The 16,844-nt window shown below is 51.7% G+C and overlaps 1 protein-coding gene across 2 annotated transcripts in view; it reads right to left on the minus strand.

The window, feature by feature from the left end:
- The window catches only part of KLHL18 (kelch like family member 18), a 62,478-nt gene that overhangs the window by 8,764 nt on the left and 36,870 nt on the right, over positions 1 to 16,844 (minus strand). For both annotated transcript variants that reach the window (XM_060248100.1, XM_060248099.1), the window contains exons 3-6: positions 16,486 to 16,626; positions 10,210 to 10,408; positions 7,962 to 8,122; positions 3,059 to 3,195 (exon numbers count right to left, since the gene is read on the minus strand). In XM_060248100.1, coding sequence (XP_060104083.1) covers positions 3,059 to 3,195; positions 7,962 to 8,122; positions 10,210 to 10,408; positions 16,486 to 16,626 — 638 coding nt within the window. The remainder of the gene's footprint in view (positions 1 to 3,058; positions 3,196 to 7,961; positions 8,123 to 10,209; positions 10,409 to 16,485; positions 16,627 to 16,844) is intronic.

The following is a 16,844-nucleotide window of genomic DNA, read 5'->3' on the forward strand; positions in this document are numbered from 1 at the left end:
GCCACAGCATATTGTTGGAACTCTGTCTGGGGCAGTGATGCTCTGTATTCTTGGTGCTTGAGGGGGGCACAGTGGGAGAACTTCTAGCCCCACTGGTGGACCTCCTGATGGCACTTGGGTTTTTTGGCCACTGTGTGACACAGTGTGTTGGATTGGATGGGCCACTGGCCTGATCCAACATGGCTTCTCTTATGTCCTTATGTTTCTGGGGCAGTGATGCTCTGTATTCTGGATGCTTGGGGGGGGCACAGTGGGAGGGCTTCTAGCCCCACTAGTGGACCTCCTGATGGCACTTGGGTTTTTTGGCCACTGTGTGACACAGCGTGTTGGACTGGAGGGGCCACTGGCCTGATCCAACATGGCTTCTCTTATGTCCTTATGTTTCTGGGGCAGTGATGCTCTGTATTCTTGGTGCTTGGGGAGGGGGGCACAGTGGGAGGGCTTCTGGTGTCCTGGCCCCACTGATGGACCTCCTGACGGCCCCTGGGTTTTTGGTCACTGTGTGACACAGAGTGTCGGACTAGATGGGCCACTGGCCTGATCCAACATGGCTTCTCTTACGTTCTTAGCACCGCTTCTCAGATCTGCACTGTGCGTTTGGGATTCTCACAGCTGCTGGAATCATTTTGCCTGGAGATTTTCCCCATGCAATTTACACTTTGTAAGTTGCTCTCAGCACGAAAAATCAAACGGCAGGATATAAATACTCAGGTTTGCCGCCCACCATCAGTTTTTAATCCTGCCTTTGGCCCAAGAATTCAGGGCAAACATTTGTTTTCTGGACACGCAGGGGGAAATTTAGACACGCTGAAAGGCTATCCTCAAAGCCAGCCCTCGACAGCTGAAGGACAAGCAAAGCAGATGCCAAGTCAGATCATGGGCCCAGCTGGCTCAATATTATTCGTTTCGAACGGCAGCTTCTGAGGTCTCAGCCAGAGATCTTTCCCAGACTGGCTCCCATCCCTCCACATTCTCTTCCATAAAAATACTACTTGTGAAGATACGGATTTTGAGCAACTCTCGGTTCAAGCCGGCAGATGTGACCTCACCCCCAAGGCACTCAACAGCTGCTTTGGGAGGGGTGATATTTCCCCTGTAGGCTGCTGAACCCATTCCGGTTCTCATTCCGCCCCCAACTCTGCCTGTCTTAAAGCTTTGAGCGTCAGCATTAAAATACAGTTTCCCAGGGGTCCGTGGGAAAACTCACCGCAGCTCAGTTTAAAATTCAGCTGTCTCCTAAGATATTACTTTACATGCGTGTCTGACATACAACCACGGCAGGGGCAGAGTTAACGTCAGAGGAGCCCTAGTGGATCAGACCAGAGATCCAGCATATCAAACAGTGGCCAACCAGTTCCTCTGGAGGTCAACAATAGGGTACAGAGGCTGAGGCCACTGAAAAGAACATCAGAAGAGCCCTGCTGGATCAGACCAGTGAAGGTCTGATCTGAGAAGATAATACTGACTTTGATGGACCAAGTGTCTGATTCAGAATAAGGCAGCCTCATAAGGTCAATCTAGTCCAGCATCCTGTCTCACATAGTGGCCACCAAGTTCCTCTAGAGAGTCAACAACAGGGCAGAGAGGCTGAGGCCTTCCCCTGATAAGAACATCAGAAGAGCCCTGCTGGATCAGACCAATAGTCCACGTAGTCCATCATTCAGTCACACAGTGGCCAACCAGTTCCTCTAGTGGGCCAACGACAGGGCATAGAAGCTGAGGCCTTCCCCTGAGAAGAACATCAGAACAACCCTGCTAGATCAGAACAATGGTCCCTCTAGTCCAGCCAGAACAATGGTCCCTCTAGACCTAAACTCACGTTAGCAACGCAAACTTCCGGCACTGGGCTGAGGCGGCGGAGACAGAGTGTGAGGTGATACCGAGGTGAGGTGAGTTCCCAGGCCGGGGTGTGTGGTGTGGGGAAGGGAGAGAGATGCAGAAGACGGAGAACTGACGGCCCGCGGCCTTGTACAGTAACGGCAGTCCAGCCCTCCAACAGTCTGAGGGACAGTGAACTGGCCCCCTATTTAAAAAGTTTGAGGACCCCTGCCCTAGGGGAACTGGTCTCCATAGAGTATAATACAGTTCCCAGCGGACAATTCCCTCCCCTTCTTTCTGATGACCGTGAAGAAGGGGGATGACCTTCAGACCGGGGGATCCCCTGCCCCCAACTGGGGATTGGCAACCCTACCCACACGCGATGACAGACAAGCTGACCATTTTGATACAGAAAGTGCTCTTTAAATTAGGATAGGGGCACCTTCTTTTGGGGCTCATAGAAGTGGACTTCCTGGTCCAATCCTTTTGAAACATGGCGACTATTTTGGGGAGAGGCACTGGATGCTACGCTGCAAATTTGGTGCCCCTCCAGAGCCCCAGAGACCTGCGGATCAATTCTCCATTATACCCTATGGGAATCAATCTTCTTAGGGAATAATGGAGTGCCCAGCAGACATTTCCCTCCTCCCCCCTCCGCATTCTGATGCCCCTAAAGCGGGCAGAGGGCCTCTAATCACCTGGGGATTGGCAATCCTATCTGGCGAGCAGCTGGAATTCCAGGAGATCTCCAGCCTCCCTCTGGAGATTGACAACCCGACATTTCAGACAGTGTTTCAGACAGTGTTTCAGACAGTGGCCTACTAGTTGCCCTGAAGGGCCAAATGAACGGGACACAGAAGCCAGGGCCTTCCCCTGACGCAGCCTCCTAATACTGGCATTCAGATCTTTACTGCCTCTGGACGTGGAGGTTCCCTTGAGTCAGGGGTGGCCAAACTGTGGCTCGGGATCCACATGTGGCTCTTCCACACATACTTTCTCAAAGGCCCCAGCTGCCAGCTTGGAGACTATATTCAAAGTTAAAGTTGCTCTCTTTCCACCTCTCCCTCCCATCTCTTTTCCTTCCTGCCCGCCTGCCCTCAAACATCTGGTCTTTATTCTATGTGGCTCTTGCATTAAGCGAGTTTGGCCACCCCTGCCTTGAACTATCCTGGCTAGCAGCCAGAGATGGTTCCCTCCTCCAGCACCCCACCCCAGCTGGAGCTGTCTTCAGCCTCTATACCTGCAGAGTTGAGCCCTCCGACGGCGTAGATCAGGCCTGCGATGGAGGTGCAACAGCGTGGGCGGGTCTTGAAAGCCGGGAGGTGCGGCCCGCGCTCTGGCATGAGGTGGTAGTCTTTCGCTTCGTCCACGAGGTCCCTGAGATGGAAAGGCAAGCCACGGGCAGAAAACAGGACAGTCTGGTGAGTTGGGTGCTCAGAGAGAAGAAGGAAAGGACGAAGATACAAGGAGACAGGCAATGCCCGCTGCAAGCAGCAGATTCACAAAATGCCTCCCCCTAAATTCAATGCAGATCCTGTGAATTTAGGGGGAGGTGTTTGTGAGTTTCCTGCATTGCGCAGGGAGTTGGACTAGAGGACTCTAGACGTCCCTTCCAACTCTAGGATTCTAGGATTCTCAGTTCCCACAGGCTTCCTTGGGAGGCGGTGGGCTCTCCTTCCTTAGAGGTGTTTAAACAGAGGCTGGATGGCCATCTGACAGCAATGAGGATCTTGTGAATTTAGAGGGAGGTGTTTGTGAGTTTAAAGCGGTTCCTCTGTGGGACAAGCTTCCTCCTTGGGAGGTGGTTGGCTCTCCTTCCTTGGGAGTTTTTAAACAGAGGCTAGATGGCCATCTGACAGCGATGAAGATCCTGTGAATTTAGGGGGAGGTGTTTGTGGGTTTCCTGCATTGTGCGGGGGTTGGACTAGATGACCCTGGAGGTCCCTTCCAACTCTAGGATTCTCAGTTCCCACAGGCTTCCTTGGGAGGCGGTGGGCTCTCCTTCCTTGGAGGTGTTTAAACAGAGGCTGGATGGCCATCTGACAGCAATGAGGATCCTGTGAATTTAGGGGGAGGTGTTTGTGAGTTTAGAGCGGTTCCTCTGTGGGACAGGCTTCCTCGGGAGGTGGTGGGCTCTCCTTCCTTGGGGTTTTTTAAACAGAGGCTAGATGGCCATCTGACAGCAATGAAGATCCTGTGAATTTAGGGGGAGGTGTTTGTGAGTTTCCTGCATTGTGAGAGGGTTGGACTAGATGACCCTGGAGGTCCCTTCCAACTCTAGGATTCTAGGATTCTCAGTTCCCACAGGCTTCCTTGGGAGGTGGTGGGCTCTCCTTCCTTGGAGATTTTTAAACAGAGGCTAGATGGCCATTTGACAGCAATGAGGATCCTGTGAATTTAGTGGAAGGGGTTTGTGAGTTTAGAGCGGTTCCTCTGTGGGACAGGCTTCCTCGGGAGGTGGTGGGCTCTCCTTCCTTGGAGGTTTTGAAACAGAGGCCAAATGGCCATCTGACAGCGATGAAGATCCTGTGAATTTAGGGGGAGGTGTTTGTGAGTTTCCTGCATTGCTAAGGGGGTTGGACTAGATGACCCTGGAGGTTCCTTCCAACTCTAGGATTCTAAGCGAGCACTGGGCCGGGTGGGCAACAGCCCTCCTTCCCCAGCCTGCCTCCTTCCCTTCTACAGAGCTCTGAACAATTTTTTAAAAAGCCGCCGAAGCACTTTCTTACGCCAGCAATGGGAGGCTCTTAAGGGCTGCCTCCCCCCGCAAACTCCACCATCGCCCAGAAAACTATTCAGCACTTCCAAGACCCTCGCATTGCCAAATCCCCAGAACTTCTAGTCCACCCAGCGGTAAAACTAAGCCTGAAAATGCACAGTGATTGGGGGAAAAACGTTAATAACGGTGGGGACGGCTGGGAGAGTCAGGGGGCCAAACGCAATCGGGAGGGCAGAACTTCAAGGGCTCTAGAGCAGGGGTGGCCAACGGTAGCTCTCCAGATGTTTTTTTGCCTACAACTCCCATCAGCCCCAGCCATTGGCCATGCTGGCTGGGGCTGATGGGAGTTGTAGGCAAAAAAAAAAAAACATCTGGAGAGCTACCGTTGGCCACCCCTGCTCTAAAGCATCCATTTTCTCCAGAGGAACATTTCTGTAGTCTGGGCAGGAGTTGTAATTCCAGGGGATCCCCAAACGCAGTAGCCCAGGGGTGGCCAACGGTGGCTCTCTAGAAGTCTTTTTGCCTACAACTCCCACCAGCCCCAGCCATTGGCCATGCTGGCTGGGGCTGATGGGAGTTGTAGGCAAAAAAAAAACATCTGGAGAGCTACCGTTGGCCACCCCTGCTCTAAATTGGTGGTGCCCAACTTTTTTGGCACCAGGGACCGGCGACCCGCCCACCACGGCCCCAGGGCTGGCAGGGTGGGGGAACTGAATTTGGCCTCCCTGCACCTCGCCGCCCCCCATGGCGTCACCTCCTCCCTCCGTTGTTAGCATGTCAAGCCGGCGAAAGTGCCTTCCAGGCTGTTTAAAAGCTCACGCACACACCTCTGCGGCGGCAGCGGTGAGCGACCGCTGAACAAGGAGGCAAGGGCAGCGCGGCTTGTTTAGCTGTCGCTCGCCGCTGCCGCGGTTTCCCCCGCGGATCAACTGATTGGCTGGCGGCGGTGGTGGCGGTGGAAGGCGCTTTCCCCAGCTTAGTATCGTAAAAACAGAGAGAAGGAGGAGCCACAGTTGGGGGGGGGGGCAGGGAGGCTGCGAGGCGCCGGGGGGGTGGCAAGGGGGGGTGACGGACCGGGGTTGGCCTAGGGCCTGGGGACCACTGCTCTAGAGGGATCTCTCCTATCCTGAGTCATAAAAAGGCTACACAAAAGAGGAAATTCCATCCAAGCGCTTGGGGTTTTAAGCAGGATCTTTGGTACCCACACCACGCAACCCTGGCGACGCCCAGCTTTCAGAAGCGGTCAGCGTTTAAGGCGAGCTCTCTGATATCCTCCAGCATTAGGAATCGTTCGGACAGAGAAAGCAACAAAGAAAAAAAAAAAAGCAGGCAATATCGCACCGACCTATAGCGCACCCCCGCTGATGATAAAGGGCAAGCCACCCTGAGTCTCAGTTTTTTCCTTCCATAAAAGGAGCATCCCGGTCACCTACCTCACGAGGACCTCTTTGAAAGTGCCAGAGAAAAGAATCAAGGAGTTAATCAGAGTCCAATGCCTACCCCTGCCCGCTCGGTGCCTGCGTAAACATTCTCCAACCTCACGGTGCGATCGAGGACACGACAACAATCAACGCACGTGGACTCGCGTGTGCGAAAAAAGCGGACCTAACGCCAAAGTGCTTGCGGGAAGAGCTGAAGTGCGCGAAACGGGCTCCCTTTGCTGATGCTCTTTTAAGAGACGCTGGGAGACATTCCACACGTTTAGCTGGATGATGTGGGAGACGGCAGTGGCGGGATTCTGGACAGGTACGGCTTCAGGGGTGTGGGGGGTGCGGACTTCAGGGGGTGTGTACGTGTGAAAGGACGATCCTGGGGGACACGCATCCTGCACGCAACCGACGCCAGGGTTAGGGCTAAACCTCTTTTTGATGTGCTCATTTTCTATGTGTGGAGGCCAAACACATACACATGAATATACCCGCAAAGCTGCCTTATACCGACTCTGTCAAGGTTAGTCTTGAGTACTCAGACTGCCAGCAGCTCTCCAGGGTCTCAGGCAGAGGTCTTTCACATCGCCCACTTTTCACATCGCCCACTTTTTAAGTGGAAATGCCAGGGATCGAACCTGGGACCTTCTGCGTGCAAAGCAGAGACTGTTCCGCTGAGCCAAAGCCCTTGCCCCTGTTAAGGGGGGAAGGAGGAAGTTCTTAAAAACACAGCCCCCTGATGCAGCGCATGCTGCCGTTCCACCATATTTCTGAGCACAACAGAGAGAATCAAAAGAGTTTCCGGCTCAACGTTGGGAAGAACTTCCTGACCGTAAGAGCAGTTCCTCAGTGGAACAGGCTTCCTCCTCGGGAGGCGGTGGGCTCTCCTTCCTTGGAGGTTTTTGAACAGAAACTAGATGGCCATCTAACAGCAATGCAGATCCTGTGAATTTAGGGGGAGGTGTTTGTGAGTTTCCTGCATTGTGCAGGGGGTTGGACTAGATGACCCTAGAGGTCCCTTCCAACTCTTCTATGATTCTATAGGTGTTTATGTGGCCCTGGAAGGTAGGACCAGAACCAGTGGGTTGAAATTAAATCAAAAGAGTTTCCGGCTCAACATTAGGAAGAACTTCCTGACCGTAAGAGCGGTTCCTCAGTGGAACAGGCTTCCTCTTTGGGAGGTGGTGGGCTCTCCTTCCTTGGAGGTTTCTAAACAGAGGCTAGATGGCCATCTGACAGCAATGAGGATCCTGTGAATTTAGGGGGAGGTGTTTGTGAGTTTCCTGCATTGTGCAGGGAGTTGGACTAGTGGACCCTGGAGGTCCCTTCCAGCTCTAGGATTCTAAGTTCTCACAGGCTTCCTTGGGAGGTGGTGGGCTCTCCTTCCTTGGAGGTTTTTAAACAGAGGCTAGATGGCTATCTGACAGCAATGAAGATCCTGTGAATGTAGGGGGAGGTGTTTGTGGGTTTCCTGCACTGTGTAGGGGGCTAGACTAGATGACCCTAGAGGTCTCTTCCAAGTCTATGATTCTAGGATTCAATGAGAGAACATCTTGCACTGAGAGATTCTAGGATTCTAAGTTCCCACAGGCTTACTCGGGAGAGAACATCTTGCACTGAGAGATACTGATCAGGTCCTCTCTGAGAGAGACAGGACAAAGTAGACAGCGGAGAGCTGGTGGGGTCCTCTCTAGGGTGGACAGGGCGCAAGCCACGGACAGCTTTGTGGCTTGGCAGCTGCACCGCTCAGGGACACCTTTTGCCTGGGCTCAAGGGACAGAGAAGAAGGAGAGAGAAAGAATGACGACAAGGCTCTTACTTCCACCGTCTGCACTGGCAGGGTCATCTGGAGGAAACCTCCCTCTCTGTTTGGCCTGCATAGTGGAGAAAGGATTTCAAGTTTGGGGGGCTTTGTACCTGGCCGCTGCCTGCTCGTCTCCTCGCCAGAAGGCTCCCCACCCCACCCCTGCAGACAAGGAGGACCCCGCTGTACCTACCGGCACTTGTGGCAAGAGCGGACTAGGTCGTCCTGCTGGACGCGGTCAGTGAGGAACTGAGGCCGGCAAAGGGGCAGGCGGATTTTGGAGAGGAGCTCCGGCAGGAAGGTTTCCCTCTGCTCCCGGTTGTACCTCACCCAGGCCAGGGCGGCTTCGAAGACCTCAAAAAAAATATGACAGCTTTGGAAGAAGTGCAGAAAAGGGCAACTAGAATGATTAAAAGGAGTTGGAACACCTTCCCTAGGAAGAAAGGTTGAAACGCTTGGGGCTCTTGAGCTTGGAGAAACGTCAACCGCGGGGTGACGTGATAAGAGGTTGACAAGATTATGCGTGGGATGCAGAAAGCAGAGGAAGAAGTCCTTTTCTCCCTTTCTCACAATACGAGAACTCGTGGGCATTCGATGAAATTGCTGAGCAGTCGGGTTAGAACGGATAAAAGGAAGTCCTTCTTCACCCAAAGGGGGATTAACACATGGAATTCACTGCCACAGGAGGTGGTGGTGGCTACAAGCATAGACAGCTTCAAGAGGGGATTGGATAAACATAGAGCAGAGGTCCATCAGTGGCTATTAGCCACAGTTTATCGTTGGAACTCTGTCTGGGGCAGTGATGCTCTGTCTTCTTGGTGCTTGGGGGAGGCACAGTGGAAGGGCTTCTAGTGTCCTGGTCCCACTGATCCTAATGGCACCTGGTTTTTTGGCCACTGTGCGACACAAAGTGTTGGACTGGATGGGCCATTGGCCTGATCCAACATGGCCTCTCTTATGTGACACAGAGTGTTGGACTGGATGGGCCATTGGCCTGATCCAACATGGCTTCTCTCATGTTCTTATGCGACACAGAGTGTTGGACTGGATGGGCCACTGGCCTGATCCAGCATGGCCTCTCGTATGTTCTTATGTGACACAGAGTATTGGACTGGATGGGCCACTGGCCTGATCCAGCATGGCCTCTCTTATGTTCTTATGCGACACAGAGTATTGGACTGGATGGGCCACTGGCCTGATCCAGCATGGCCTCTCTTATGTTCTTATGCGACACAGAGTGTTGGACTGGATGGGCCACTGGCCTGATCCAGCATGGCCTCTCTTATGTTCTTATGTGACACAGAGTATTGGACTGGATGGGCCACTGGCCTGATCCAGCATGGCCTCTCTTATGTTCTTATGTGACACAGAGTGTTGGACTGGATGGGCCACTGGCCTGATGCAGCATGGCCTCTCTTATGTTCTTATGCGACACAGAGTGTTGGACTGGATGGGCCACTGGCCTGATCCAGCATGGCCTCTCTTATGTTCTTATGTGACACAGAGTGTTGGACTGGATGGGCCACTGGCCTGATCCAGCATGGCCTCTCTTATGTTCTTATGTGACACAGAGTGTTGGACTGGATGGGCCATTGGCCTGATCCAACATGGCCTCTCTTCTGTTCTTATGTGACACAGAGTGTTGGACTGGATGGGCCACTGGCCTGATCCAGCATGGCCTCTCTTATGTGACACAGAGTGTTGGACTGGATGGGCCACTGGCCTGATCCAGCACGGCTTCTCTTATGTTCTTATGTGACACAGAGTGTTGGACTGGATGGGCCACTGGCCTGATCCAGCATGGCCTCTCTTATGTTCTTATGTGACACAGAGTATTGGACTGGATAGGCCACTGGCCTGATCCAACATGGCTTCTCTTATGTTCTTATGTGACACAGAGTGTTGGACTGGATGGGCCACTGGCCTGATCCAGCATGGCCTCTCTTATGTTCTTATGTGACACAGAGTATTGGACTGGATTGGCCACTGGCCTGATCCAACATGGCTTCTCTTATGTTCTTATGTGACACAGAATGTTGGACTGGATGGGCTATTGGCCTGATCCAACATGGCTTCTCTCATGTTCTTATGTGACACAGAGTGTTGGACTGGATGGGCCATTGGCCTGATCCAACATGGCCTCTCTTCTGTTCTTATGTGACACAGAGTGTTGGACTGGATGGGCCATTGGCCTGTTGCAACATGGCTTCTCTTATGTTCTTATGGCCTGCCAGGAGAGAAGCGTGAGGCTCAGGAAGGGACGCTCTGGGTGTGAGACGCCCCCACTTGGAAACATCGGACAAGACGACCCAGGGGGGGGTGGGATCTAGTGATCTGGCTGTTCCTTCAGACCTTAAAACCACCCGCCGGATGACTCTGCTTTTTACAAGGAAACTGATGACCTGGTGGTGAGAATCACCTCCGGCCCCTCCGGCGCCTACCTGCTCCTCCAGCTTGATGTGGAGCTCGTCGTTGGACACCAGCTCCAGGACGTCTTCGAAGGGCAGCGCCAGGAACTCCTCGGACATGGACACTTCCACAAAGTGCTGGTGGATGAAGCTGTTGGCGGCGTCGTAGAGAACGGCACACATCATGGTTTCGGCAAACTGGCGTACTCCCAGGCAGTTCTTCGGGTGAAGCCTTTAAGGACGATGCCAACGAACAAACAAACAGGACAGAAATTGAGAGGCAGGGACCCTGGAGAGCAGCTGCCAGTCTGAGTAGACAATCGTAACCTTGATGGACAAGCATGACCTTGATTCAGTAGAAGGAGAGGGAGGGGGAGGGGGAAAAGAGGGGGAGGAGGAGAAGACGACAACTGCAGATTTATACCCCGCCCTTCTCCCTGAATCAGAGGCTCAGAGCAGCTCACAATCTCCATTATCTTCCTCCCCCACAACAGGCACCCTGTGAGGTGGGTGGGGCTGAGAGAGCTCTCCTAGCAGCTGCCCTTTCAAGGACAACCTCTGCCAGAGCTCTGGCTGACCCAAGGTCATTCCAGCAAGTGCAAGTGGAGGAGTGGGGAATCAAACCCGGTTCTTCCAGATAAGAGTCCGCGTACTTAACCACTAGAAGAAGACGACTGCAGATTTATACCCTGCCCTTCTCTCTGAATCAGAGACTCAGAGCGGCTTACAATCTCCTGTATCTTCTCCCCCTACAACAGACACCTGGTGAGGTGGGTGGGGCAGAGAGGGCTTTCACAGCAGCTGCCATCTCAAAGACAGAGAGAGCGGCTTACAATCACTTATATCTTCTCCCCTCATAACAGACACCCCCCCGCGCTCCATTCCTCTAGCGCAGGGGTGTCAAACATGTGGCCTGGAGGCCGGATGAGGCCCCCGGAGGGCTCTTATAAGGCCCTCGAGCAACTGGCTGTCATCTGCTTCCTTCTCCCTCTCTCTGGCTTCCTTCTGCATCACAGCTTGCTTTGCTTCACAGGAGCTAAAGAGCAAAGCTCATTTTTCTCCACTAGTTGAGGCTCCTCCCTTGGGGAGGAAGAGGGAATGTCAGAGCACTCCGGGGGCCTGATTTGGTCCCTGGGCCACATGTTTGACACCCTTGTGGTTATGGATTATTCTGGAAGGAGAAAGAGAAAATCCTACAGACTGGTAGAAGGCTGGGTTCCGACTGACAGTTGACGTTCCAGCTCCTGCAAATAAAAGGCGGAAGCGGCAAACCTTCCTGTGGAGTAGATCGCTTATTCAAGAAGAGATTGGATAAGCACATGGAACAGAGGTCCATCAGTGGCTATTAGCCACAGCGTATTGTTGGCAGTGGTGTGTCTGTCTCTGTCTGTGGCAGTGATGCTCTGTCTTCTTGGTGCTTGGAGGGAGCACAGTGGGAGGGCTTCTAGCCCCACTGGTGAACCTCCTGATGGCACTTGGGTTTTTTGGCCACTGTGTGACACAGAGTGTTGGACTGGATGGGCCATTGGTCTGATCCAACATGGCTTCTCTTATGTCCTTATGTCTGGGGCAGGGATGCTCTGTATTCTTGGTGCTTGGGAGGGGGGCAACTGCGGAAGGGCTTCTAGTGTCCTGGCCCCATTGGTGGACCTCCTGATGGCACCTGGGTATTTTGGCCACTGCGTGATACAGAGTGTTGGACTGGATGGGCCACTGGCCTGATCCAACATGGCTTCTCTTATGTTCTTATGTCTGGGGCAGTGATGCTCTGTATTCTTGGTGCTTGGGGGGAGCACAGTGGGAGGGCTTCTAGCCCCACTGGTGGACCTCCTGGTGGCACTTGGGTTTTTTGGCCACTGTGTGACACAGAGTGTCACACTGGATGGGCCATTGGCCTGATCCAACATGGCTTCTCTTATGTTCTTATGCTGCAAGAGGAGGCTCGCTGGATAGTTTTAGATTTTTAAAAAATCTCCTTTGTTGCATGCAAAACACTGCACTGCTCATGGAAAAGGCAGGCTTATAACGATTTCAAAGAATTAAGCATAGCATGCTGGGGAGCATTATGCTCGCTCTTCTCACAGATGAGCTGTGTTTTCTTCACAGGGTTTTTGTTTGTTTTAAGGAGGGGAACTGGCACAAGAATCCCCCACAGCCCACGCACTTCTTGTCTGCTGCTTCTGAGAACTAGGTCACAAGTTCACCAGATCTGCACGCAACTCCCCAACTGACTCCAGGCGAGTCAGTCTCTGTCAAGCCCATTCTGCCTTTTTCTTTGGTGCAACTGCCCCTTCCTCTGAGAAGACCTCAAATGGTACTCCTGGAGTTAGGAAACCCGGGGTTTAGACAAAGGGAGACCTCCCCCCTCCCTTTACAGACATGCATGGAGGTCTTCTTGTATTCAACACTTTTGCCTCCTCCCTGGTCACCTTAAAATCAACAGCCTGCATCGAACTCATTTGTTTCTTCCTGTTTACCGGAGATCAGTAAGCTGGTTAACTCCAATGGGAGGGGGAGGGGGGAAGAGAAGAGGGGCCTTTCGTAATGCCAGAATCTCCTAAGGAACAAACAAGAGCGCCTCCTCTTGCATCCAACACAGCTGACGGGACATTTCACAACGACTTGCGGATGAAATTGGAGCAAAAGCTACAGGGCCCAGCCTTATCTGGCTTTTCTTGTCTCGATTCTTACCTTTGTCCCAGATGTGATTCGTCAAGGACTTTTGTCTATTTAGTTCAATTCTGATACCGCTTCTCTTTAGTTAGGACTCACGGAATCACAGACGAGACCTCTGGGGTCATCTAGTCCAACCCCGTGCACAATATAGGAAACCCACAAACGCCTCCCCCTAAATTCACAGGATCTTCATTGCTGTCAGATGGCCATCTAGCCTCTGTTTCAAAACCTCCAAGGAAGGAGAGCCCACCACCTCCCGAGGAGGAAGCCTGTTCCACTGAGGAACTGCTCTAATGGTCAGGAAGCTCTTCCTAATGTTGAGCCGGAAACTCTTTTAATTTAATTCCAACCCATTGGTTCTGGTCCTACCTTCTGGGGCCACAGAAAACAATTCCACACCCTCCTCTATATGACAGCCCTTCAAGTAGCCACAGTGTGTGTGTGTGTGTGTGTGTGTATATATATATATATATATTCGCCACTGTGTGACACAGTGTTAGAACATAAGAGAAGCCATGTTGGATCAGGCCAATGGCCCATCCAGTCCAACACTCTGTGTCACACAGTAACCCAAAAAATTTTTTATATACACACACACTGTGGCTAATAGCCACTGATGGACCTGTGCTCCATATTTTTATCTAAACCCCTCTTGAAGGTGGCTATACTTGTGGCTGCCACCACCTCCTGTGGCAGTGAATTCCACATGTTAATCACCTTTGGGTGAAGAAGTACTTCCTTTTATCCGTTTTAACCTGTCTGCTCAGCAATTTCATCGAATGGCCACGATTTCTTGTATTGTGAGAAAGGGAGAAAAGTACTTCTTTCTCTACTTTCTCCATCCCATGCATTATCTTGTAAACCTCTATCATGTCACCCCTCAGTCGACGTTTCTCCAAGCTAAAGAGCCCTAAGCGTTTCAACCTTTCTTCATAGGGAAGGTGTTCCAGCCCTTTAATCATTCTAGTTGCCCTTTTCTGCACTTTTTCCAATGCTATAATATCCTTTTTGAGGTGCGGTGACCAGAATTGTACACAGTATTCCAAATGAGACCGCACCATCGATTTATACAGGGGCATTATGATACTGGCTGATTTGTTTTCAATTCCCTTCCTAATAATTCCCAGCATGGCGTTGGCCTTTTTTATTGCAAACGCACACTGTCTTGACATTTTAAGTGTTGGACTGGATGGGCCACTGAACTGATCCAACATGGCTTCTCTTACGTTCTTAATGTTGAGCCAGAAACCTTCTGATTTAATTTCAACCTGTTGGTTCTGGTCTAAACAACTGGGGCAACAAAAAACAACTCCACACCCATAGGACAGCCCTTGAAGTACTTGAAGACAGTGATCAAAGCACCTCTCAGTCATCTCCTCAGCCTTCCTTCATAGGACTTTGTCTCCAGACCCCTCACCATCATCGTTGCCCGCTTCTGGACCCGTTCCAGCTTGTCTCCATCCTTCTTAAAATGTGGTGCCCAAAACTGAACACAAGACTCCAGGTGAGGTCTTCCCAGAGCAGAGTAAAGCGATACCATCACTTCACATGATCTGGACACTAGACTTCTACTGATACTGCCTGAAATTGCATTTGCCTTTTTAGCTACCGCGTCACACTGCTGACTCATGACACCTAGATCCTTTTCACACATACCACTACCGAGACAAGTCTCCCCCATCCTATAATTCTGCATTAGAGTTTTCCTACCTATGCGCTGAACTTTACATTTATCCCTGTTAAAATTGATTTCATTTGTTTTACTCTAATTTTCCAACCTGTCTTGCCATGGTTTTCAACAACGTATGATTACGTTCATTAAAACAGGTACAAAAACAGTATGGTACCCAGCAAAACCCTGTATGGTCATATAACAACACAGAAAACATAAAACCAATCTAATCTCAACTCAAGAACCCTCCAAATAACAACATATATTACAACAAAGCAGGAGTCAAGTTTCACCTTTAAGACCTACTTAGTTTTATTCAGAACGCAAGCTTTAGTGCGCTCTCTAAGCACGCTTCATCAGACGAGGAATCCGGTACAGGGAGCAAAGCCACACATAGCTGGTAGGCAGTGGCTCAGAATGCAAACTGGTACAAATTTAAGATCCAATCACAGTATACTATGATTGGATCTTAAGTTTGTACCAGTTTCTGTAGAGGCGTCTGAGGGAATGACGGTGGCTCAGTGGTAGAGCATCTGCTTGGGAAGCAGAAGGTCCCAGGTTCAATCCCTGGCATCTCCAAAAAAGGGTCCAGGCAAATAGGTGTGAAAAACCTCAGCTTGAGACCCCGGAGAGCCGCTGCCAGTCTGAGTAGACAATACTGACTTTGATGGACCAAAGGTCTGATTCAGCATAAGGCAGCTTCATATGTTCATATATGTTCATATTCTGTATAGTCTCACGTGTTAAGCCCTTGTTGGATCAGAGCAGTGGTCCATCTCGTCCCGCCAGAATTCAAGCTACAAAGCGCACCTTTCGCAAGACAATTAGTTCTCGCAAGAAAATCAAATTCTCATGAGAACTAATTGTCGTGCGAAAGGTGCGCTTTGTAGCTTGAATTCTGGCGGGAGGAGATGGACCCTTGCTCTGATCCAACAAGGGCTTAACACGTGAGACTATACAGAATCGGACCGTCTGACCACCATGTCAGTACTGTTTACTCAGACCGGCAGCAGCAATATGGAGGTCTCTGGCAGAGGTCTTTCCCACCACCTCCTGCCTGGTCCTTCTAACTGGAGGAAACAGGGATTGAACCAGGAACCTTCTGCACACAACACAGATGTTCTGGCACTGAGCCACTCACTGGCAGTCAGGTTCCGAGAAGGCATGGCCTGGTTCCATGTTCCATTTTATCTCAAGCCACGCAACCTACAGGTTCCTTCTGCTTGTGCCTTACTGTGGTCTGGATTACGGAGGTCGGCCACTGTGGTAGGCACAAGCAGTCAGTCAGTCTTGGGGCGAAAGGCAGACTCAAACTATCAGCTGGGGCTTCACTCAAGAGCGGACTGGGAAAACAGCACTGGAGCACATCCAACGGAGCAGCCCCTCTTTTGCTACAAGCTGCTCTCGGCTCTAGGGGGCCGCCAATTGGCCCGAGCTCCCCGCTGCATCACCCCCTGACCTAGAGGCAGTGTGGGAGGAGAGAGCGGACACCAACGATGATAATTAATTACGAACCAACGATGATAATTAATTATTGGATGGCGGTGTTGTGCAGAATGACCAGGAGATCCTAAGATTGTCCGGCAGCCGGAAGTTCTAGCTGTTTTATGCACCGCTAGGTGGCGAGCTGGACGTTTTTTAAGGCAAGAGACGTTTCAGAGGTGGCTTTGTCACTGCCTGCCTCCGTGTCACGACCCTGATATTCCTTGGAGGTTGCCCATCCAAATACTAGCCAGGACCTGCGCTACTCCGCTTCTGAGATCTGACGAGATTGGTTTGCTATCTGGGTCAAGACGATGAGGAACCAATGGCCCTTGAGGCTCAGGCGGAGGTGCCGGGATTTGGCACTGCTTGCTACCGGCCACCAGCAGCCCACTGGTGAATCTCCCCGCAGGTTCACTGGCCAGCCTGCCCCTGGCCTGGTTTACTGTAGAAGCACCAAAGAAGCCAGAACCCCTCACCTTTCTCGGAGGAAAGAGCAGCAGGCGTCCTTGATGTTCTGCAGCTGCAGGAAGCTGGCGCCCATCAGCAAGGACTGGACATTCTGCTGGTCGATGGCCAAGTGTCCGTTGTAGGCGAAGTTGATCAGGGCTTCCAGGGCACTACGGGGAGCACAACAAAGTGGAAAAGGGTTAGCTGTAGTCACACACTTCTGGCTTTATTGCCCGATTCAGAACCATCTAACGCAGGGTGATGCCCATGTGTTGCTCATTACTGCCCTCAGTGCCCTCCGAGCTTTTCAGAAAGGGGGTGAAGACGAAAGAAGACAAGGCTTCCGACTGGTGGCTCTCATTCAAATGAAAGGTTTTCCACTGGAGGA

The sequence above is a fragment of the Heteronotia binoei genome, chromosome 10, assembly GCF_032191835.1.
Source record: "Heteronotia binoei isolate CCM8104 ecotype False Entrance Well chromosome 10, APGP_CSIRO_Hbin_v1, whole genome shotgun sequence".
In the NCBI taxonomy this organism is placed as follows: domain Eukaryota; kingdom Metazoa; phylum Chordata; class Lepidosauria; order Squamata; family Gekkonidae; genus Heteronotia; species Heteronotia binoei.